General features: G+C 36.6%; 1 protein-coding gene across 3 annotated transcripts in view; it reads right to left on the minus strand.

Moving 5' to 3' along the window:
* Nucleotides 1-25,762, minus strand: part of WDR37 (WD repeat domain 37) — a 52,141-nt gene that overhangs the window by 21,622 nt on the left and 4,757 nt on the right. For 2 of the 3 annotated variants that reach the window (XM_083378587.1, XM_083378586.1), the window contains exons 2-12: nt 18,900-19,077; nt 17,032-17,128; nt 14,584-14,679; nt 14,372-14,436; nt 13,023-13,106; nt 8,176-8,311; nt 7,784-7,855; nt 6,955-6,999; nt 6,481-6,557; nt 5,435-5,672; nt 2,494-2,635 (exon numbers count right to left, since the gene is read on the minus strand). In XM_083378587.1, the coding sequence (XP_083234713.1) occupies nt 2,494-2,635; nt 5,435-5,672; nt 6,481-6,557; nt 6,955-6,999; nt 7,784-7,855; nt 8,176-8,311; nt 13,023-13,106; nt 14,372-14,436; nt 14,584-14,679; nt 17,032-17,128; nt 18,900-19,037 (1,190 nt within the window). In that variant the 5' untranslated portion in view covers nt 19,038-19,077. The remainder of the gene's footprint in view (nt 1-2,493; nt 2,636-5,434; nt 5,673-6,480; nt 6,558-6,954; nt 7,000-7,783; nt 7,856-8,175; nt 8,312-13,022; nt 13,107-14,371; nt 14,437-14,583; nt 14,680-17,031; nt 17,129-18,899; nt 19,078-25,762) is intronic. The other variant, XM_083378588.1, reaches the window with a different exon arrangement.

Raw genomic sequence — 25,762 nt, forward strand, 5'->3', positions numbered from 1 at the left:
TGCTAAGCACATTGATTTGTGCTTTAGATTGTAAGCCACCCTGAGTCTTCAGAGAAGGGCGGGATATAAATGGGATTAAAAAAAAAGATATTTGGTCTCGTCCGGCACAGTTCTTCTGTTTTTGAACATAATTGTCCTTAATCTTTATATAAAATTCTTGACCTATCCAAGTCTCACCTTTCCATCCCTCTGACCAGATGCCATCCTCTTCTCTAAAATGCTTGCTGAAAATAACTGAAAAACTGATACGGAGTTGAGATGGTCCTCAACCATTCATTTAGTGACCACTTCAAGTTCCAACAGCATTTTAAAAAGTGACTTACAACCAATCTTTGCATTTACAGCCATCATAGCATTCCCTGGGGTCACGTGATCAAAACTTGGGCACCTGGCATGTATTTATGATGGTTGCAACGTCCCAGGGTCATGTGATCACCATTTGCAACCTTCCCAGCTGGCTTTCCAACAAGCGAAGTCAATGGAGGGAGCCAGGTTTGCTTAACTACCACGTGATTCACTTAACAATTGCACCTATTTATTTTATGTTGCAAAAAAGGTTATGACAATGGGTGTGACGCATTTAGCAACCATCTTTCTTCACAACAGAACTTTTGGTCTGAATAAGTCGAGGACTATCTCTAGGGCAACAGTCCATCCAGCAGAACACTGACTATAGTCATGGTCTGTGGCGCTTTTTTCTAGTTCCCTGATGATGGTACAACTGAAACTGACATCTCTGGTTGCAAAGCAACACTGTATTAATAAGCCCACACAACAGCTTTATTAAAGCAAATTAATTCTGAGCACTATGTATATTCAATTAATACCACATGAAAGTTCATTACCATCACCATTTGATATAAAGTCACTATACTCCACAGAAGAAAATGTGCTTATTTCTCTGTGCTGTTTTTTTCCTAGAAGACATAACTTTAAATCAATGCACTTGCAACTCCTACTGAAATATGCTCATAAAACTTTTTTTTTTAAAAAAAAACCTCAACAAACCCCATGATTAAGCATAGCATTCCTCACAGAAATTATAAAAGGCTGAACATAGAAATATTTCTCATTTTGAATTTCAAAACAGTATTTAGGCGCCATCTGCTGGGGGGAAAAATCAATGCCCCCAAAATTGTTTGTGGGTTTTACTACATTTCAGCTGTAAATTTCCAACTTGTGATTTAAAAATGTGCTGCCACATTCAGTAATATAAGTTCGGTGTCTTGGCAACTGACACTTGTCCAAGGAAAGAACATGCAGTTCTATTTTTTTTTACAGAATAGCAGCACTAAACAAACATCTAGAAAGATTCAATTTTCACTTTTTATGAGAATAGAGCACTAGCTATATATGTCTTCCACTTGTATCAAAGAGTGCATCTTAATACAGCCTTTCTAGACATACATTCTCTACAAATACAAGCAGTAGATTAATATGATCTCCTCTAGGTCTTTAAAATTAATAAGCATTCTTTGCCATTTAAAAGTAAGCTCCAAGATTTTTTTAAAAAACTGTTTTACAGAATGAATGCTACAACTATTATCAGCAAATGCAGATTACAATGCAGTGCCAGAGACATTAAAAAGGGAAATCTATGTTCTTTGCCACATTTGAATGCCAATAACCAAGCTATTATTTGACCTTGAATACTTTCCACAAAAAATTGAGAATATTCCCTCAGACTTCCTATGAGAAAAAAATAATAACTGAATAGGAGCTTCTGCATTTGTTTCAAGCAAGAACTCCTTGAACAAGAAATGTATTATTAGAAAAAGATTTCATAACAACCATTCATATGTTCAGCTTCATGGCATTGCCAAAGATAACAGAATTAACATCAGCCCTTCAAGATTTCTACCAATGGAAAGCAGCATAGAAATAATTACAGTAAAAAAGCAAACACATACAATACATTCTTGAGCTTTTTGACACAAAACTGATTTAAGTATTAAAGTATTAATTATATTAATGAGTATCAAGTATTATATCTATAAAAGTACATTGTTCAGATATATAGAAGCAAACAGTAAGCAAATGCCCATGAATACAGAGTGATGAAGAAAAATGCATCAAAATATATAATAAAAAGATTACCGGGACTCCATGTGCAGAAGATAATGGTAAAACAGTCATAAGCAGCATATTCCATGATAAAACACAAAGCAACATTTAATCTGGATTCCTATTTATTTAATACTATCCCCATTTCTCTCAGTTTTATTTGCTGATCAAAATTAATAAAATTGATCTATACAGAGAAAGATTTAAGAGGAAATAACTGAAAATGTATGCAACCTTTCATGACTGAATTGGATGTAACTTACTTCTTTTCAGCATTTATTAAAGCTTTAATTAGGCCAGAAAGCAGGAAAAAAGACAACTTAGATTAATTAAATTTAGCATGAAAAATTCAGATAGAAAACTTTTCCCATATCAGTCATCGAATATAATTCCCACGTAAAAAAAGTCTAGGACAAAATTCTCACTTACTCTGTATGGCCCTGAAAGACATTCACAGAGTGAATAGAAGGGTCTCTGAAATCCCACAGACGGAAGGTAGTATCACGCGATGAAGTTACCACAAGGCGCTGGGTGGGGTGGGTGCAACAGTGTGTAAGTTCTTGGTCATGTCCTAAAACCACAAAGCAAAATATTATTACTTTGAAAAGGCCGGACCTACTCACAAAAATTGGGGAAGAAGAACATCAGCGAAACAATTACAATTCGATGGTAATCAAAATGGTCTTGTCAAAACAAGTTTGCCCAAGGTAGATTAAAATTCTGTTCCAATCTTACTTATTCCCTATTGGAATAATGTAGATTAAATTCCATATTTTATCTAAGTCAGCCATTTTAAAAATGTAAGGGAACAAATTTCTGTCACTTTTGTACTGATGTGACTTATGAACAAAATAGACATGCCTTATTCTATAAAACTAATGTTTAGTTCCTATATGAAAATGGTACTCCCAAGGAAACAAAGTGTACCCATGATTAAATAAAAGCTCTCTAAATATGGTAGAGGCCATCTCTTCTTGCATGCTTTCAGAAACTCATAAAACAGCCTGCTATCTGAAGATATTTACATATCTGTGACAATTAGAGAAGCATTTTTGCATATTAGATCAGCTACCAAGTTTACCTTTATAACAAGAAAGCTTCAAACACTAATATTAAACAGGTTTCCAGTTCTATGCAGTTTAATTTGGGGCTTCTAAAACTACTGCTTATAAAATTATAGTTATAGTTATAGCAACATGTAACTGTATAACTTATAGCAAGTCTACTATAAAGTTTTATTTTAGGATTATAGAATCATAATGTTGCAACATCTGTAAGTCAGTTAATCTATTTTTCTTCCAGGATCTCCAGTTGCAATTATATGATCTTTCAACAAACTATCAGAAAATGATAAACTTGCCATCAGCAGAAACACACTAGCTCTACCGTGCCAAAGTCTGAAAACAAGGGATAGTTTAGGATTAGAGCTATGGTTATGCCGGCATCAACTTCCCTCCGTCCAGTGCGCTCTCACAGAGAGGGCCTCCTCAGGGTGCCTCCGATCAGAGAATGTCGATTGGTGGCCCCCAGGGGGAGGGCGTTCTCTGTGGGCGCGCCAGACCTATGGAACCGCTTGCTGGTTGAGCTCTGGACGGCCCCCAAACTTCGCTCCTTCCGGCGCGATTTTAAAACTTATCTATTTGAACAATCTGGCCTGGTCTGATGGGTTTAGGGTTGGATTTAATTTTAACATAGTTTGAATTATTGTATTATATTGGGCATAATTATTTAATTCTTTTTAACCTCTTTTTTAACTTTTGTATTTATATTCTGATATTTATTGCCCTGTACACCGCCCTGAGTCCTTCGGGAGAAGGGCGGTATAAAAATTTAATAAATAAATAAATAAATAAATAAATGAAGCCTTCAAATATCTTAATGTGCATATACACTTTTTTCCCATAGTCTCTAGATTTTTCCAATTATTCTAACTCATTTTTATGGAATAGAAATTGGTGATACGGTCTCCATCATTTTTAGGCAGGTTGCTGGAAAACAGGAATATTTGGCTCTAGAACAGGTTAATCATCTTTATTTCCCAAAAAAGAAATTACACTTCCTATCCTGAAATTTAAAAAAAAATCTGTTCTGCAAGTTGCATTAATACCTTATCTATCACATATCTCAACGTTAAGTGTAATTGTTACACCAAAAGGCTGCCAATCTCTTTTCTAGATGATACAGCTGAACTTCCAGCAACTGAAGAAGCACAACTAATAGTGAAAAATGCTGGAAATTGTAATTTAGCCACATCCATCCCTGGTTTAGGAAAGCTACCTAGATGTAGATGAATACCTGGGAAACTATATAATCTAAGCAAGAAAACTCCCTGGATAACTCTACACCTTCAAGAAGCAAAAGCAATCCTAACAAAACCCCACTCCACCAATCCTCAGAAAACCAATTGCTAAGATAGATATTACTAAAACTTGCTAAGAACATTTTTGAAACTGCTATAGAGCATGAATCAAAAATATCAACTTCTCTACGAACAAAAATGATGGCATCAACTATTCTTTACTTTGTTAATCCTAAAGCAAAGTATAAAGTGAGCTGTAATTTCACTGTATTATTTTACTGAGCCAAATTTTAGCAAGGACAATTATCCAGGATATTTTTTAATCAGGCAGATTTTTATTTTTATTTGCATTTTTACATCCAGTGAAGAGAAAGATTAGATTGCTCCCTATAATGATAAAGCCAGAGTGGAGTAAGATTATGTAGCAACTACAAAGGGATAACTATGTAAGTATAAGGATCGGAAATAACAACACTACACAAAAATAATGGCAATCTTTACTCCTGCTTTGTAAGAAAAATCGATTCAAAAATATAAATTTACAATACATGTAAATAAAACAGTGAAGTTACCACTGCTATTTCATACAGTCTCATATAATACATAGGTACACACATACACATTAAAAAAAACCACAAAAGAGTTTATATTCTTAGGGTTTCCCGGTGGTGCTCCGTAGAAGTGACAACGAGAGCTGACCCTGCTTAGCTTTCTGGCTTCAACAAAGGCAGCCCAATGCTACCACCTGCTGAGACTATACAAGGGAAGTTATTAAAACTTAAAGAAATACCTAATAAATATGTAAAGCCTTGAAAATGTAGTATTTTTCTCTTTGAAGTTTTCTTGTTCAGATTACACGGTTTCCCAAGTATTCAAGACAAGCAGAATGACTGATTTCAAAGAAGCAGCAAAATGACATGTAACATCTTGGAAGTTCACAACTGTCATAAATTCAGTCTTCCTTGCTCTCAAAGAAAAGTTTGCATTACAGAAAACTAGAAACCCAACAACAGTTAACCCAGCCAATAAATGGGGAGAAAAGATAAAAAAACTTCCCCCCAAAGAAGATACCTGTCAGAGAGTGCACAAGTTCAGATGTCTCTACATCATACAAGTTGGCTGTCCTGTCCCATGAAGCGGTCACTGCTTGCTTCCCTCCAACCAGCCAATCAGCTGCTATGACAACACCCTGATGGCTTTTTAGGGAAGTCAAAGGAACTCGGATGGTGGGACAATCACTGGAGCCATCTCCATCTCCGTCTGGTTCATCTTTATCAGAGAACTCAACTTCATCTTCACCGGACATTTGCTGTTAATTTTGAAAATATTTAATTTGCATGAAATTTGTCAAGTTGGTCCAATTAATTCTAGACATCAAAAATATATCTGGAAAACACAAAGGTCTCTAAAGAGAAAAATAAGAGCTAAAGTGCTTGGGATATTATGAGATACCAAAAGACAAACTGTTGAAGACTCAAGGAAACATAAATTTAATAGCGAATAGGGTGTATAAGTACTTGGGGAACAGAAAACACAGAAGGGAATTGTTTGTTTTTGGATGAATTTCACAAACAAAATACTATTTCATGTACCTATTATTTACTATTGGGATGCTATCCTTCAAATTCTAAACTACTTTGGTCCTTTGGGACATCTGAAGTACAAGAATAAAAACATTATTTTTCCTAAATAATTCCAAGGAGATTTTTTTAAAGCATTTATAAAGCTTTGATTATTCAACATGCCACCCTGTAGTCATGATCTAAATTTGCATGGCAATTGGCACATCTAGCATTGTTTCAAGGAAACTGATTGTGGGGTCAACTCTCCCGAGAAACAATATAATTGCTGTAAATACCAAAAGTGTGATTTCATAATTTTATGAAGTGTCACATATTAGTTAGCTTCCACTGATGCTAGGCTAGTCATGATTCCAGAACTTTATGGCCCATATGTTACCAGACTGCTATTTGTTAAAGAAGGCATTTAACAACACCCCAATGATATAAATGAACAAAAATGTAAAAACAGTGCATTTTCTCCAATAATAATTTCCATCTGCAGAGATAAACACTACTTTAAGAATCCCAAAAGTCGTATTACAAATCATAACTTACATTGCAGTCTGTGGTAGGTTGAGGAGTGGGCAATTGTACTATATATCTCCAGATATGAGCTGTCTGATCTCCTGAAGCTGTAGAACAAATTAACAGTCTGTGAACAGCTATTTTGATTTTAATTCTCCAAAGCAGGAAAGAAGTCGAAACAAGCAATATGCATGTGAACTTCCCTCTTTCCTAACTACTTTCTTTTCTAATATATAAGCCCTCTTAAATTATTACAATGTACACACAAGCTAGTCTCTAAAGTCATCCTGCAGACTTTTCCAATCTGGAAATATAAATATTAAGCACACAGAACTAACTTCTCCTCTCGTTCATTGAAAGAACATTGAATGGATTTTCCACAATACCAAAATCTCAAGTGCTCTATAAACCTATTCTCACTTAATCTGAAATAAATTAGAAAGGTACATTTTTTCTCAAGTATTAAGTGAACATTATTTGGCAGGATAAACACCATTTACATACCTGTAAGAGACACCTGTTCTGTTGGATGAAACTTTATGGAATTTACTGCATTAAAGAAAAAAAACACGTTAGATGAGCAAATTTAGAAGAATACCTAATTTCTAGTTTGAACTAGATCTCTCTATCCCGTTGAACAGGAAAAGCTAAATTTAAAGAAAATCAAGAATAAAAATATTTTTGGAAGAGGGAATTTCTAATATCAAAACAGAAACATAATAACTGAAAAATCTCAACAGAAGGAATAGTTTACCCGACCCATGAAAAGCTAGTCCATAAATACTATAATATAGGTTCCTGGGGAAATTATTCCATGCATAAGAACATCAGACAAGAACTAGTTGTGGGATTGAGTACATTAGGGATCACCCTTAGACTTGATCTCTATCAATAAGCTTTTTACATGAATATTTTTAAAACTATTATTTGTCCTTCTGTTTGGAACAACAAGCTTTTTACATGAATATTTTAAAAACTGGTATTTCCCCTTCTATTTGAAATGATGCATGACAGAATTCTACCATCTAGTTTTTATAATGTGATGATGAAGATTTTTTTAAAGACAGATCTTATCTTCTTAATAACTCTCACATCTGAATGGTAGCAAACTACTTATTTTTCATGCTTACTGAAATGGGACGACCAGAGAAGGGTGCGAAGAATAGATAAGGCCTTGCTGGCTCCCACAAAGAGTTTCTTAAATTCTCCATCCAAACCCCTACTGCACACTTATCACAAATTCCAAAAGTCAATTTTTCTTACTCAATATATATGCCATTATAACAGAAAAGTTTCCCTCATGATTCTTATTCACCAAGTTATTTATTCTTACCTGATCCAGCATGTCCAACATATTTAACAAGACTCTTTCCTGTCTCTATGCTCCACAGTAAAGCAGTATGATCTGTGAGAATTAAAAAAATTGAAGAATTAAAAGAATGGACAGATGGATGGATGTAGGTGGCTAGGTAGATAGACAAATGGTCAGATAGATAGGTATCTATCAAGATTGATAGATAGATGATAGATGATAGATAGATAGATAGATAGATAGATAGATAGATAGATAGATAGATAGATAGATAGATACATGGACGGACGGACGGACGGACAGACGGACCGATAGATAATATGGGAATGAAGCCTAGACCATAATCTGTTCTAACCTAATCATTAGAAATGCAAAATACAATCTGTGGCTGAAACAATAAGTAAGATTATTACCAGCTGATGCTGTCCCCAGCACCACAGGTTGAGTTTTTGTGACACTGACATCCCAAATGCCATCTCGATGACCAATATACTCTTTCACTAGCTGACATATTGCTCTGGATGTTGTTGTTTTGAAACTGGAGACTATCTAAGGAGACAAAAGGCAGGTATCTGATAGGTAGAGAAATTACCCCAAACTCTTGCAAACACACAACATATGAACCATTGAAGCACTGCACTATAGCCAAATCAACGGATGCGTAAGCTTTAGCATATTCTCTGGAACCAAATTTGTCCTGAATGAAGCTAGGATGCTGTTCTATGTAGGTACCAACAGACGAATTTGGCCAGATTGAATTTTTTTAGGATATCATAAAAGCATACAACTCTTCTGATATTTTTCATATCTTATGATAATACGGGTAGATATAATCTGCAGAGCACTTCTCTTTTTCTTCTATAATATGTTGTATGCACCATACAAGCTAACTTATTAAATAGAGCTAGCTCAAATGGGTTAGGAGGGAAGAATGGAAAAGTTGCGTAAAAATTCAAAGCTCAGAGCCATATGAAGTGGTGTTCATATTAACTTGGAAGTTCAAACCAATTCCTTTTGTATGACAATGGAATGTTCTTTTCAAGAACCAGCACAAAAATAATGTAATCAAAATTTTAAAATAATAAGAGAAACATGAAAGCAAGAATGACTTATTTTACTATCTTTAAATGAAGAAATGTATTGGGTGGATGGAAGAAAACACTCTCAAATCAGAACTGCTGTATTTTTTAAAAAATCAGCATGGAAAAGCAAGCAGCAGTTCACACTCTTAAGTGACTCAGCCTGTTTGGAAGGATTAGCAATGCAGAACTGTCAGTTTACTGGATTGGATAAGTGCTGAGTCACTGGACTGGAAGAAGTAAATTAGTAATATTTGCTGGCTGGAGCATACTAAGTTAATATGAGGTATACTAATGTGGCCATCCAAAGTAATTTTTGTGCAATAATTGGGTTGTCTTTAATGGGTAGAAAGGGCAATCCATGAGTGATGCAGCAACATAATGAGCAGGAATGAAGAACTACCAGTCAATAGGGCCTCAAGCATGGTCTCACCCTAAGGTTCCACCTGCTCAGTCCTACCAGGAGCAACTGCAAAAATGGCTCAAGGCTCAGGACACCCTACGTCAAGTATGGCCACCACTGTAATCAATCCATCTGGAGGACGTGGAAGAATTTCCCATTTCAGTCACTCAACTTCCCTCATCAGAAAAAGGCAAAGTGGTCAAAATCTCATTCCATCCACAGCAGAGTGGAGAAAACTAGTTCTGCGCTTGGTCTTTCAATAGCTGTCTTTGTAGGTTAACAAACAGTACCAGCAGCCTCATTCCATACAATTTATTTTTTCTTCTTTTTGATCCTGATGTGTAATATTCTCCAATCCAGATAGATTGGCAATAGAGCTAACTTTTATGTCAGATATACACCTTGATCATTTAGTGTTTGGACAGAAATCATATAAGAACTTTGCTATGTCATTTATATGATTTATGCTAAAATCTGTAGCATCTCAACCACATTCTTCAACATTAAACTGTCCTGCCTTCTCAAGGCCATTGTTAAACTTTCATACTAGCTTTATGCCATCTGAGCATGAAGCCCAAATCTATATTTTGAAATATAGGTAAAACTTCCTAAGGCTTTTTGCCAAGCATTGGGGTAAGGGAATAGTATAAAAACCAATAGATCATAATTCATTTCTGTTGTACTGGTTTAATGGCACTATGTTAAGTATCACTAAGCTGGATCTAGCAGACTTCATGGTAAACTGAGGTATGTGGCTGTCTAATATGACAAGATATTCATGTTATTGTGAAATATAGAATTCCAAGAGCATTTCAAAGCAGTGAAAGATTACAATTAGATACCTTTGCCACAGTAAATGACTAGGTATATATTGCAGGCAATTTTTATTTTAAAAAGATGTAAAAATTCTAAAATCACCCTAAAAATGAGAATCAACTAGTTGTTTTTTTTTAAAAAAGCCTAATTAAACCAAAATGAGATTAAATTAATAATTAAATTTTAAAAGGTATAATCTGGTCATCAAACATAGCAAAAAATCTATCAAATTTTGTTATTGAAAATATTCTTAGGAATGTTCAGTGATTAAAAATAAAATACGACATCTTATATATGTTCAATTAAAATATCAGGAGAAAAAAAATTAAGGACTAGAAAAAGCTGCAACAATAGTTTTCAGCTTTTACCTCTTTACAGTAATGAAATGAGACCTAGATGAAACCATAATTTAGTTGTTAATGAGAAGAATTGTTTCCAAGCCAGTATAAGCAATAATTACTATAGATGCACTGCAAAAGGAACAGGTTAATTCTTGCAGAACTAGGAAGGGATTAGTATTTGAATCATACTGTAGCATTAAGCATAAAACTGTCAAGGCAGTATTAAAATTCAATTGAAATTTAATACACATCTTCAAACAAAATGGAGTTATGTAAGAGTAGTGGAACAGTAGAATATATTATCACAACAGGTCTCACATACCTTATCAGTCTTAATTAGACATACTGAGGAATAAAATGAATTACCAAACTGTTTCAGTTTCCTCAAAAAATCTTCTGTACCCCTGTAATTGTCTGGTTTAATTTTCAGGGACTACAGTGTTTTCCCCTCTTTCCTTAAAATATCACCTTTAATGCCATTTCATATTCTGAGTTTCCTTTTACTTTTAAAACAATAATAGAAGTGCTCTTTCAAAGGTCACAAACAGCAAAAGGACAACATCAAAACTTTCTGCTCTATTTCAAAATATGAATAAAGGGGCCAGCCACTGTCTCAGTACAACGGTCACCAAGTTATGCTCAGCAAACAGAGCCAGGAAATTATGCTAATATGCACATTAAACCACTACTGTTAAAATTTCCATTTCAATTCTTAGCTTATGTTCATAAACAAGCATTTAGAAATGCCTCATTTTACACTACTACAAAATGAGCTTTTTTAAGTTTCTCCTTTGAAAAATGTGACTTAAATGTGAGGAACTCTAATCGTGTGATAGTAAAGTCAAGGAGATGCTGTTCAACCAGTTGCACATTCTGTTGACTAACCTGAACCAAATAAACACATTCTGAGAGCAGTACACATCCTACTGTGCACAGAAGACAAAACTAGACTGTTTCCTGACTAGTAAGTGAGACAGTTCCCCCTTCAAATGCTCAATTTTCAAATGCAAATTCACCATACTTTCTCAAAATAATCATCCTGTCAAGTTAATGCAAGAAGAACCTGTACTGTAGATTCCTGTAACAATTGCTTGGGCTTCCATTTAGTGATTCATGTGTGGTTTTCATCACAACCATATAAGGCATGGTGCCTTAAAGGAAGAAAAATTTACATTCACAAAATGTCAAAAATTTCATTCAAGGAACTTCCAAGAAGAAGGGCAGGCAACCACTTGGTAACTGAAGGTTGGACTTTTTCATTATCATTATTTATTTTGAGACAGTAAAATCCCCATGAGCATAATTCAGCAAGGGTAAAGCCAATGTTCTCAGGTTTTCTTACTAATTTTCAAACATATTTCTCATTTCATTTTTTAATTTAAAGAAAGATGCACATTTATAAGCCATTCACCTCTGAGATTCAGCAGCAAGATTTGGGGATCACAGAAAATAGTGCGTTCAGAAATCACACTTAACCAACCTTTACAGATGCCAATCACTTTTAAATATAGTTTGCCGTGCTGTATTCCAGGGAAGGAATTATTGTTCCTGAAAACCTCAACAAGCACCTAAAATTAGTTATGCAATTCTTAGGTTCCCAGCCTACACATTTTATTCTTTTATTTTGCGAATTTGGTTAATGTGGATGGCTTTATTATTAATGTTGCAGCAATCAATAAATGCTACTATTACTACAAAGAATTGTTTTAAACATCTTCACCATACTACAGCAAGATTGTTGAAATAACCCTAGAAGCTAGTTCTCTTTTATGAACAGTTCAGACAATTTATAGATTTATAATATGACGTTAAAGGAATAGACCTAGAGAGGAGTCACAAAGTTCATAACAGAAACTCTTTGCCACCATCAAAGCTTGTATTATAGAGCAGGCCATTGGGGGCAAACAAATGTGAACATTTCTTCACCAAAGGACTGTGATATGTACAGCCGTTGCATTATCTTTAAGAGCTACTTAAACACTCAGATAGCAAGATATATAATGTATATATATTTAAAATATATATATACTTATTTATTGAACTCCTTCCTGTTCAATTATAATATGTGCTGTGTCTTCCAAGATTTTGGCATCTGCTCAAGACATTCCTATTTACCTTAGTTGCTGGTTAAGTCATAGTTTTGTCTTTTGATAGTACCGCTATTCTACATGCATGCAGTTTTAGGCGCGGTTATATTTGTATTTATGTTTTTAGAAGTCAGACTAAATTGTTCACTGATATTCTTTTTAAATCAAGTGTTTTCAACAAAGTACTTTTAAAATCAAAACTGAATTGCGATTATAGCAACAAAAAAGGCAGACATAGTGTGTCAACACTGTACCAAGGCAGAGATTATGCCTGCCATAATAAAAACCCTAACCTACCCAATCTCAGGGATTGACAACCATGAAAACAGTAAACAGGAAACATTGCTTCTGTTAACAATTGATATCTATACGCAATGCTTAAACATGAGCAGTAAAAGGCCTGCAGGAAAGCACCAATTGATAAATATTATATCCATGAAGAAAAACTAGTTGAAATGAGATTCTGTATGTTCCACCACTCACTACTGTTTAGCTGGGCATGCAAATTGGCACACTGGGAAGCAAAGCAGTTACCCAGGAGTCGCCACCCCATATTTCCCAGCTTCCCACGTGGAATTTGCGAGGTCCACCTGATCTCCCTGGGAAAGAATTTGAGCGCTACATAGCAAGTAAGAAAAGATAAGCATTCAGCACTTGCTTTCAAAGAACAGCAAATTTACAATACACAATATACATAATTATATATGATCTAGAAACTGAAGACTCTATTTTTAATAAAGAAAACATTAATGGAATAGAGAAGAAAATGCATTTCCATCCCTTCAGAGCACAATGACAATAATACCGCAGAAAAATGAAGGATACAGATGTTATCTACTAAAAATAACTAATGTGTGTACAACTGATTGTCAGATAGAAACAATTTCAATTTTTATAAAAAAAAATACTTGCAGGAAATGTGTGTTTAAGCTTTTTATATTAGCCTTTATATGTTCTACTCTGTTTTTATATTGTAAAGCTGCCAGGAGTAATTTCTGTTGAATCTGGCAGCACAATAACCAAAAAAATTATAGCTGCTTATTTAGTATCTAATGAAAACAGAGAATTTAATGATACTACAAATTCTGCACCAAGATTACCAGATTAAAAATTGATCAAAACACCCCAAACACCTTCCCCTTACTATATTTTCCCAATATGTTCTCCAGATGTATTTGGAAGCACATCTTCAAATTCTTAGAAAATTCTGGGAATTTGAAAAACTGCTATTCTAACATACTTAGTGGATACTACTTTGGATTGGTTTATACAGTTTGGATAATTTCCAAGTATGAAAGAAAATATATAACCTTCTCTCCTGCATAAATGTAAACAACTTGCAGATAATAAGTAATTTAGTAATCATTTTAAAGTTGATACATACTTGATAATTGTAAGTTTCAATCAAATTAATCATAGTTACAATCAGAAGACTGTACCTAATTTTTGGGAAAGGACCAAAATAAAAATGACTATGAACTAATAAGCAAAATGGATTTAACACTTGAAGTGACCCAAGTTATAATTAACTGCTAAAGAATTTCTCATAATAAAAATAATAACTTTGTTGTCTTTGCATCTTACAAAAAAGCTTTTAACACTTTACTATAAATTCATTTGGTCACACTATTTTCTATTTTCCTTTCTTAATCATTATTTACTGAATTATGACTAAAGGACAAGACCAAATGGCAACTCTTTGGTTAATCGTGATCACAGACTGCACAGCCTCGCTTGCCAATCTCTGCAATATGAGATGGGACTATATCGGGATGGCACAAACTTCAAAAGCTCAACTTCATGAAGACAGACAGTAATAAAAAGTAAGTAAAACTGAACTGGTAAGTATATTGTAGTTCAATAAAAGGCCTGACATTTCATACCTTGCTAGTTGATGCCTTGTAAGTAGTCTTTAATTTCTGAGACAGCTGACTGGTACTATGGCTGGCTGTTGAAACAAATACATTTAAAGGAAGTTTGTTTTGAAACACATTAGATTACCTTACTTCATTGTTAACATCCTTCTAACTGGTTGTCATCCTAAATTATGAAAAACCAACTAAGAGAGGAGTATTTTTCTCAACTCTCTTCTTACCTTTTGTTTTCAGCTGCCCCTTGCTCAATTCTGCTCCATCAATGGCTTGGCCTTCAGCTGCTAAGCGTTCATTAAGTGTATCAATCTCTCTGCGTACTATCAGTAGCACAAAAATTAATGTCAATGCAAAGAAGAATAATTAATCACAATTTTTAAATTACCACATAACCCTTATCTCAAAGGCCATTATGAGCGCGATCATAATTTCATAATCTTTTGGGTTTCTTTGTGTGCCACAATTATAAAAATATACATAATATAGCAATAGCACTTAGATTTATATACCGCTTCATAGTGCTTCATAGCCCTCTCTAAGCAGTTTGCAGAGTCAGCCTAATGCCCCCAGCAATCTGAGTCCTCATATTACCAGCCTTGGAAGGATGGAAGGCAGAGTCAACCTTGAATTTGTGAGACTTGAACTGCCAAACTGCTGGCAGCCAGCAATCAGCAGTTCTAACCACTGCGCCACCACAGCTCTTGGAAGTAATTAACTCTCCAAATCTAGGATAAAACTTTGTCACTGGATCTTAACTCTAAAATCACTGCTTCTAAGATATTCATGTTGATGCAAAACACCCATCAGTAAAACTAAATAAAAATTCAGGAAGGAAAGGTTTGGTATCTCCCTTCCGGATTCAGGAAGCCATTGCTTGCCAAATAACTTGTTTCTGAATGTAATTCCGCTCCAAACTGGAAACAATAAACACAACATATCCAGCATCCAGTCTGGATATCTGCAAACAGAAAGTTACATTAATGAACACAAGTAATGAATAAGAGCCTCTGTAGCTCCTCAACTAGAGGATTTACAAATGTACCGGGATGTTTGTAGATATATTTCCAGTTCCTATTTACATAAAACACACACACACAAATAGCATGATCCCCCAGGCATTCTAAGTCCAAGAGAAGGTGAATTAGGCTATACATGCTGTCCCGAAAGAGCCTTGGTGTCTGATCTTCACTCCCAAGCCAACAGAATACCTGAAGGGGGAAATCAATATCTGGATGAGTACTGACAGGGTCTTCCCCAAGGCTGGAAATCAAATCACAACAGGGTTCCCAAGTAAGTTAAAAAGCTGATGGAAACAAGCTTCCCCCTCCAAACTTTCTACCATTGGACAATAGTCTTAGGATGTAATTCATAAAATAATGGAGAGTAGAATGTTCCCTTTTTCATATAGTCCAGAAGGCAAAATGAGAATAACTTTCATAGATGACTTATTTGAGAAATAAAAGATTCTTCATCTTTTATTACCTTTTCTATGCTATCTCTTAATCATACTTGTTGCAAAAGCAAAAAAAAAAAGCTACCGTTTAAAGCAACAACTCATGCTCTCTACATGGGGCTGCCCTTGAGGTCCACCCGGAGACTTCAACTGGTGCAGAATGCAGCTGCGCGAGTTGTCTTGGGGGTTTCCCGATACTCCCATGTTACACCTTTGCTCCGCGAGCTGCATTGGCTACCGGTTGCTCTCCAGGTGAGGTTCAAGGTGTTAGTGATGACTTACAAAGCCCTTCATGGCATGGGTCCGGATTACCTACGGCAACACCTACGGCCAGCGTCAACTTCCCTCCGTCCAGTGCGCTCCCACAGAGAGGGCCTCCTCAGGGTGCCTCCGATCAAAGAATGCCGATTGGTGGCCCCCAGGGGGAGAGCGTTCTCTGTGGGCGCGCCAGACCTATGGAACCGCTTACCGGTCGAGCTCCGGATGGCCCCCGACCTTCACTCCTTCCGGCGCGATCTCAAAACCTTCTTTTTTGAACAAGCTGACCTGGTCTGAAGGGATGGGGTTGGGTTTTTTATAATTAGTTTTAATTTTTAATATGTATCAATTACTACGGGCATAGTTGTTTAATCACTTTTTTATTTTTGTATCCTGTTTTTTATTATGTATTGCCCTGTTCACCGCCCTGAGTCCTTCGGGAGAAGGGCGGTATACAAATTAAATTATTAAATTATTATTACATTAAATAACCATTGCTCACTGGAATCACTGTACAATTCAGTGTACAATTTATTTATTTATTTGCAAAAATAAATTGGCATTACAGTGCAAATATAAAAACTAACATATATGAATGATTGTCCCAGTAAGCTTCAAAGTAAGAATGATCCAATGTATGTGTAATTAAATTTTGGGTAACAGCCATCAGTTACAGCTAAAATGCTAACTGAACAGGATTGGGGGAATTTTGGGTTAAATGAGCCAAGGTGCCCCAAACTATCTATCCTGGGATTAATCAGCATTAGTATTAGAGATCAAATAAGTATGTAGGCTTCTATTTTTAGGTAACCTGAATATTTTAACTGACCATTCAGAGTTCACATAGGATTGATAGTAAAGGAACAGAGATCCAGAATTATAGTCTTGCATCTAGTATCTTTCATCAGCATCTTATTCCAAGTTAACATTTTCCTCCAAAATTGCACAAACATAAACTCACGTTCAAGATTCTCAATGTAGAGATTCTCAAATTCTCTTTCTATTTGACCAAAAAGTTCCAGAAGTGTACTTCTAATGGATGATGGTAGCTTTGAATCCTAGGGAAAACAAAAATACCCCAGTTAAGGGAGAATTTTCCAGGAGTTTGTTCTTTTTGTGCAATTGGCCCTTTATGCAAAGCCTGCTATTTCCATTATTTCAAAGCGTAGATTTCAATCTGAAACCATCGTCCTATCTACTTTTTCTCAAACAGTACTTTTTCTACACAATGGACCTGTACAAAGTTATCCTGGAAGAAAAGATAATTTTGTGAGTAACGGGTTTACAAACAAAATCTTATTAAAGAGACACACAAAAAAGATTTCAGTAAATCTACAATGGAGCAGAGATAGATTTTATACCATCATGAAATATCTTCATTTCAGACAAAGGAGAACAATCCATATGTTTACAATAGTAGATTCTGCCTTTAATATTACATAATGGTAAGTTACTGTTGGTGAGCAACCATCCCACTTGGGAGAAGGGCTCAAGTGAGAAATTAGTCTGGATATTACATAAACACAAGAGGGCAAGGTCTGATCTCCCCACTTTGAATGTCTTTGAGTTCATTTCAGGTGAAAGCTGCCAGTCTGGGGAAGATTCCTGTGAAATAGCCATAGAACAATAAAGTTTCTAGTTGAACTCTATATGTAAGGGTTTGATTGTTTACATCTGATAGTTACTTGTTTTAAAACTTTGAAATTTGAAATCAATAATAGTGCACAAAGGCAGTCTAACAATGGTTTACCCTTGGCACATCCTCAATGCTACTTCTCTTTTAGTTCAATAATCCATAACATACCAGATACAACAAGATGAGTAAAGCAGTATCCCTTACAAACAGTTCAATCCTACAGCAAAGACAAGATTTTACAAAGAGTTTGATTGCAGATTTTGTTATCAGTTCAAAACTGTGAAAGATAATGACTTTATTTTCAAAATTATGTTTGAAAGGTAAATGTTCAAATAAACTTCCCCAGAAGAAGCTTGCAGGAAAACACTATGAATGTTGAAACATCATATACACTGAAGGGCAAAAAAAATAAAAGACAGAGATAATAGAACTCAAGGCATCTCCCAAAACAAAACAGCTTGCATCTACAGAACTGAACTGAATCAGATTTTCAGAATGTGTTATCTATTTGCTATAGATTGAATTCATACTATAGCCAGAAAATGAATTATAGGTAGTCCTCAATGTACATCAGTTCATTTAGTAACTGTTGGAAGTTACAACAGCACTGAAAAAAGGTATTTATGAGGTTTTTCACACTTACGACCTATGCAGTATCCCCGTAGACACATGATCAAAATTTAAATGCTTGAGAACTGGCTCACATTTATGAACTTTGCAATATCCCGGGGTCACATGATTCCATTTTGTGACCTTCTGACAAGGACATGGTGAAGTCAATGGTGAAGCCAGATTCACTTAACAACTGTGTGACTAATTTAACAACTGAAGTGACTTAACAACTGTGGGAAGAAAAGTTGTAAAATAGGGCAAAATTCACTTAACAAATGTCTCACTTAGCAACAAAAATTTGAGGCTCAATTTTGGTCATAAGTTGAGGACTACCTGTACACTCAAAGACTCTTGGACATTGTCATGATAGTAAGTGAAGAAACCCAGGGATATATCCAAGTATCAAAAATATTTTCCCTACATTTGAATAGGAAATTTCAACCTTGCTTTGACATTTGGTTTTTAGGTTTTAGGACTTTATGGAGAATACAAAACTGGGGGATTAAGGGATTCTATCAGAATATTAATCTATTTTGTTCAGATAGCAGTGAAATCAAGCTCCCTCTTTCCATCCAGTTTACCTGGCCTTCCAGCATCTCCCTCTGCAATCCTGACCTCTCTTGTTCAGAACTGTTGGTTCTTCGTATAGAAAGACTGTGGGATTTTCGTTTCTGCTTGGCTTGGCGAGCAGTGGCACAGCTTCCACTTTCTGTGGGCATTACTTCAAAACAATCACTTTCCAATAACTGCAAAGATAAACTAAAGCCAAGTATTAAATATTATAACTTAATCTATGTAAGAAATTACTTTCTAAGTAGCAAATGTAAGGGAAACATTTAATCCTACTAAAGTATAGCGTTGCGGTAAGATATTAAGGTAATGAGCAAAGAGAGTGAAAAATCTTACCACATACCTTTTAATGTTATTTGCCAATTATTAAGCCATTCTATAAATATAAAAATCCCTTTGAATTATAACTATTTTCCAAATGCAATCCCTATGAAAAATCGAAAGAGCTTCTAGGAAACCCACATCTACAGTCACTTCCACAAAACAAACTCAAAATCAGGAGCCTAAGAACATGATGCCTGAATGGCAATGATAAGCAAATTATTTAGATTCAAAAACTGCATCTATTCTAAATTACAAATTTCAAGATCATAAACTCTACTACTTCCCCAAAAGTTTTCAGCAACTAATCCTACTGGTACTATAAAATAGCTGTATTAATGCTGCAATACTTTCCTCTATTAAGTCACTGTTATGCATCTTAAAATTTAATTCCATACATGAATTTCGATTAAACTAAATTACCTGACAGAACCTCTTCAACCTCTCTCACTCATGCATGAGCAATTTGGTTCCCTTAACCATCCAAGTGTGTGACATTTCTGCAGTGTCAAGAGAACACCACCCTATTTGAATCCAACACTATATATGACCCTACTAAGCAAGGACCTTTTTCTGACTCTTTACCTATCTCAAATTCAATTAGTTTTGGCTGCAATAATTAACAGCTCTTTCTTAGAAACTAAAAAGTAACTACCATTTATGCAACAACTTTCCTTGACAGCTAAATTAACTTTCTTACTGCATGAAACGGGGGGGGGGGGGGGAGGCACTTATGATGTGTAATTTTGATGATTAGAAAAAAATGAGTATAAAAAAGTGAGGGTTTTTGTAATCACGGTAAAAGATAATATTGCAACACTTATTTTTACTGCAGAAGAAATCAGAAGTTCCTTCTATTTCTTTCTATAATTTCTCACTAGAATTTTTTTTATTCTTTTTATTTTTTAATTAATTTTTGTCGGCTAGTTTGTGTCAGTTTTTACATTCTGTTTAAAACTTTGAATAATTTTTTTTAAAAAGACAGCAACAGGTGTGTTTTTTTTTTCTTTTTTACAAGTAGACCTTACTTAATTATATTAATTGGAACCGGAAGTTCCATCACTGAAGTGAGGTGGCCATTAGGGAAAACAATGAGTGACTGCATCTCTTATGGACAGCAGTTCTGACCGTTATAGTTGCATCATTAGACCAGGATAACACTGTTATCAGGTGAGGAACTTACAATTCTCTTGCCCTGCCCGCCTCTGCTTCTTCCCCACATGGTTGCCCTGCACTCTGCCATCACCTCCCCCTGCTGCCCTTCCCCAGCACCCTCAGCTGAGGTTCATCATCTTCTTCCTCCCAATGCTGACATGCACGCATAGACCCTTTGCAACGCCCTCATGCAGCCTTCCCTCAGACACCTCATCAGCCGAGGAAGTACACGTCAAAGTTCATTTGGCGGCATGCAGGGCATGCAATGAAAAAGGCAGAGATGGGGGAGACTGGCATATAACCACTACAGTCATAAACGCAGGCAGACTGCCAAGGACCTGAATTTGATCAGATGACTGTGGCAGCATTGAAAACAGCTAAAGGCCAGCTACAGATAGTCCATTTACTGAGCATTCAAAGTTACAAAAGTGACTTATAACCATTTTGCACACTTACGACCGTTGAAGTATCCCCATGGTCACATGATCAAAATTCAGACACTTGGCAACAGGTTCATATTTATGACATTCGCAGTCTCCTGGGGTCATGTGATCACCTTTTGCGACCTTTTGATAAGCAAAGATAGTGGGGAAGCCAGGTTCATTTAGCAACCATTTTACTAACTTAAGAACTGCAGTGATTCACTTAACAACTATGGCAAGAAAGGTCATAAAACTCACTTAACAACCATCTCGCTTTGCAACAGAAATTTTGGGGTCATTCGTGGTTGTAAGTTGAGGACCACCTGTAACGACCATTCAATCAGCGCCATCATAACTTCAATTGGACGTTGAATGAATCATTAAATGAGGATTACTTGTAATACTTTTTTGCACAGGTACTAGCAACAGATCTGCCCCTCTCCTCCTTCATGGGAAAAGAGAGCTTCTTCTAAGAGGGGACCTGAAGTATGCTTGGATCACATAAAAAAAGCATATTCTGTTTGGAGTAGAATGGTTATTTTGTGTCTATTAAATTTTAATTATTTATTGCAGTTTGAAATTATGGGAATTATAAATCAACATGTTTGGAATTAATGTGATAGAAAAGATTAAACACCCTCTTCCCCCAATTTATCCAGTTTTGAAAATCCAAGATTATAAAAAGTATAGGCAAAGAATAGGTGTAAACTTTGTTAATTAATACTGTTAAAAGGAAGCTCTGGGAAATCAATTTAAAAAGTTTTCTTAGTTAATTATGTTCAATCACAAGCTCATTATTATTTTCAGGTGAATTTTCATGTGAATAGCAAGCAAAGCTTCAACTTAAGTAAAGCCAATTTATAAATGTTATGTATTTATTGAATCAATTTATATAATTGGACATCTCACAAACAAGTGACTCTGGGCACCATACAACACAGCTAAAGAGTACACCAAATTTACACCATAGATTATACAACAAAACCACCCACTACATATTATAAAATGTCTTCTCAGGCTTTATTTTAAGTAATCAGAGATTTGCATTTCCTTCTTTTTGTATTAACTCTGTACACACAAACCTCTAGCCTTGAGGTATGTAGTCATTCCTATCTTATAACATTAGAACAAGTTCCTGTTTTGTTATAGTACTTTTCAGTTCCACCTCAAAGAGAAAGGAACATCAGAAATCATCAGTAATATAAAATAAACCTGGGAATTGTATTCAATCATGTTGGCATCCATTATTTTGTTACTTGTGTAATACTTAAGATTGTTTGAACTATATAGATGATCCTTAATTTAGAATTGTGATTAAACCTGGAATTATATTTGTAACTTGTGCCAGTTGTTCGCTGAGTCACCATGACCTGCAACCAACTTTACCTATTTTGCACTGGACGTTAAGCAAACATCATGATCATAAAGCAAATACTATGGTTGTTAAGAGAATCCATTAACAGAAAAGGTACCGTATTTTCCGGCATATAAGACGACCCCCTACTTTTCCTGTTAAATTATAGGGTTTGGGCTATACTCGCCGTATAAGACTACCCCACTGCATACAAAGTCTGCTTGGATTGGGTGGGTCAGCTCTCTCTCCCTCCCTGCCTGCCCAGCCCTCCCTGTCTCCAAGATGCAATTTTTTTAAAAAAAATCCCATTTATATCACGCCCTTCTCCGAAGACTCAGGGCAGCTTACAATCTAAAGCACAAATCAATGTGCTTAGCAATGTACAAAGTACACTTCCAGCATCCAGAGCCTGCCTGCGTTTCTTTAACAGCCACATGCTTCCGACTCTCGACAACTTCAGCGTTGTAAACCTTGCTGCTGTTAGTATCCTGGGTGACTCTTCTCCAAACCCCCTCTACCCCAACCCGGGTGAAAACGCTAACGTGCTCCCAGTATGTGCCTATCCCTCTCCAACCAACTGCCCCCCCATCTGTATCTGGCTCCAGCGGGCTCGTCCACACATCCCAGGGCCGCCGTCCAGCAGTCCCCTGCTCCGGTCCATCTGAAACCGACGGAAAACAGCCGGCCCTTGCCTCCAGCGCGCAGGCTATAGCATGCAGTCCCGGCACAGGTCTGTCGGCAGGCAAGGGAACAGCTAGCATGTTTTGTAGTGCCCAGGCTCCCTGTACGGCAAGGCAGACTGGGCTGTCCTCCTGAGTGCCTGCGGGGTCCTCAGCAAAGCCCTGCGATGCAGGCGCTTGCAAATGCCATGAAGCAGCTGGTCATCGGGTTTGCAGAGCCAGGAACCGACGATCAGCTGATAGTTGGGCTTGCTGATTACAGTCGACCTCCTCCCTTGTTTGTCGGAGCGCCGGGTCATGGAGCAAGCCGTGTGCAGTGGGGAGGGGGGTGAGTAGGTGAAGCAGGGGTTGTTTTTGGAATGAGACCCCCTGCATAGTGTCGGGCTCGCAGGGCTCGACAACAGACAGCAATTTTGTGATTCTCTCCCCCTTCCTCCCCCCTATCAATGAGCTGCCGAGGTTGCCTGCGTGTGTGTATGTGTGGAGGGGTGTTGCCTCTGGTTTTTCCTGTATCATTGGACAATAAAACCGCCCCTAACCCTAACACCCGGCGTATAAGACAACCCCTGACTTTTGAGAAGGTTTTCATGGGTTAAAAAGTTGTCTTATACGCCGGAAAATACTGAACAGTCCTCAACATAACAGTTCATTTAGTAACTGTTCAAAGTACAATGGCACTGAAAAAAGTGACTTATGACGTCTTTTCAAGCTGTTCAACTTTTGCGGCAACCCCATAATCACATGATCAAAATTCAACTGGCAATTGACTCATATTTATGACAGTTGTAGTGTCCCAGGGTCACATGATCAACTTTTGCAACCTTCTGACAAGCAAAGTCAATGAGGAAGACTGATTCACTTAACAAGTGTGTTACTAACACAACAACTGCAATAATTCACTTAACAACTGTGGCAAGGATGGTCATAAAATGGGACAAAATTCACTTAACAATTGTCTCACTTAGCAACAGAAATTTTGGGCTCAACTGTGATCATCAGTTGAGGACTACCTGTTTTAAGGTCTATTTATCTCTTAGTGGATGAAAACTTGCAACAAATCAGTTTGCAAGTCTCCACGTTAAGCCTCTTTCACAGGGAACTGTGGCCCACTTTACTATAATCCCAGCTTGCTGAGGCCAGCTCAACACTGATGCCTGCCAAAAGAAATCAGTAAGGCTATAGAACTCTATACAATCACAACAAAACATGATTAATCAAAGTGCCACGTGAAATCGTTACATATGTAAAATCTAAACTTACATATTTTGACATGAATTTAGGCTAGGAAATTCTAGCAGGCAGAGAAGACATGCTTAGCCATAGCCTGCCCAAGTGACACAACCAGGCCTTAATGCATAGGAAACATTACTGCAACCCTACCATAACAGCATTTTTGTGGCACTGCTGCAGGCAAAGTGTGCTAAAATGGCTTTTGACAGAATTTCCCAAAGGCATATTTTGTTTTTTATGATTATTGAGCAAAAGGAAGCAGAAAGGGAAAGGTGGCAAGACTATTCCTGCTTAACAAGGTTTCTCTGTTTCAGCAACCTTCCTAGTATATTGTTTTCTTTTTAAAGATCTCTCTCATCTTTTCCTCAAGGGAAACACACTCTCCACTCTTTTCCTCCTATTTTCCCCCCACAAAAACTATCCTATGAGGTAAATTGAGCTGAGGTAATTTCTGTGGCTGAAGACAAAGTAAAACCTTAATTTCTCAAAAAGGTTTAGTGTTCTATCCCACTGGGTCTACTAGATGCAGTTGTATAAAACACTTTACTGTGAAGCTTTAAGCAGATTTGTATCTTCATTACACTACTGCTCCCTCAAAATATACACAATGTCTGATATGGCAAGACAGATTAAAATATTTGTTCATTTGAATGATATTGACTCACACAAACAAGGATATTTAATTACCCAATAGCAAAATGGAGCTACAATTCTTCTTTCAAGAATAGTTGAATGAATGAATGAACCTTTATTGTCAAAGTACAACCATGTATACATTGAGATTGGCTGAGCCTCCCTTCGTGCCCCCACCCCAAACTTACAGTGACACAAACACTCCATCTTATTACACCATGTGAGCTAATTGCACAACACACAGGCCTCGCAAGTCAATCATGCATAAAGTTTATAAAATTATTTCCCGTTCAAAAGCCTAACAGCTCATGGATAAAAGCTGTTCTTCAGCCTGTTGGTACGGCTGGCTATACTCCTATATCTCCTACCCGATGGTAGAAGAGTAAAGAGGTACCATCCAGAGTGTGAGTCATCCCTGAGAATCTTCCTCACTCTTCCAAGGCAATGAGCCCTGGCGATGTCATCCAGTGGTGTCAGGGAACAGCCCACAATGTCTTGTGCTGTGCTCACTACCCTCTGTAATGCTTTCCTATTCGCAGCTGTCAGACCAGCATACCAAACCACAATACCATTCAAGAGGACGCTCTCTATAGTAGACCGGTAAAACTATTTTCCCAAAATATTATCATGGAGTAGGAACAACTATAGAGGCAACTTTTGGATGTATGTGAACCACATCTAGAGACCTGCTCCACCAATAACCAAATTATGTGGAGAAATGTCTCTAGATGCCCACAAAGTCTTCATAGATGATACCTTACTCTCTCCTGAAACCATAGCTAGTGCCAGTTCTAGTCCAAGTAGGTAACATGCCAATCCAATTCCTAGAGGCTGCCAGCTCTGGATAGGAAGAAAACAATGGCTTTGAGTTCATAAGCGAAATAAGTCCAAGGCAATATCATCTTTAACTCTGAATATAGTTGTACTCATGTGCTCAGAGGTAATCTACAAATATGGGAGTGTACGGTTCCAGTTTAAAGCCTAGATCACCATTTAGGCTTTAAACTGGAACTGTACACTCCCAGGTCTTGTCTTTTCAAAAACGTCATCTTATAGGATCTGCTAGGAAATGGGTCTCT

This window comes from Vipera ursinii (assembly GCF_947247035.1).
Source record: "Vipera ursinii genome assembly, chromosome: Z".
Lineage (NCBI taxonomy): Eukaryota > Metazoa > Chordata > Lepidosauria > Squamata > Viperidae > Vipera > Vipera ursinii.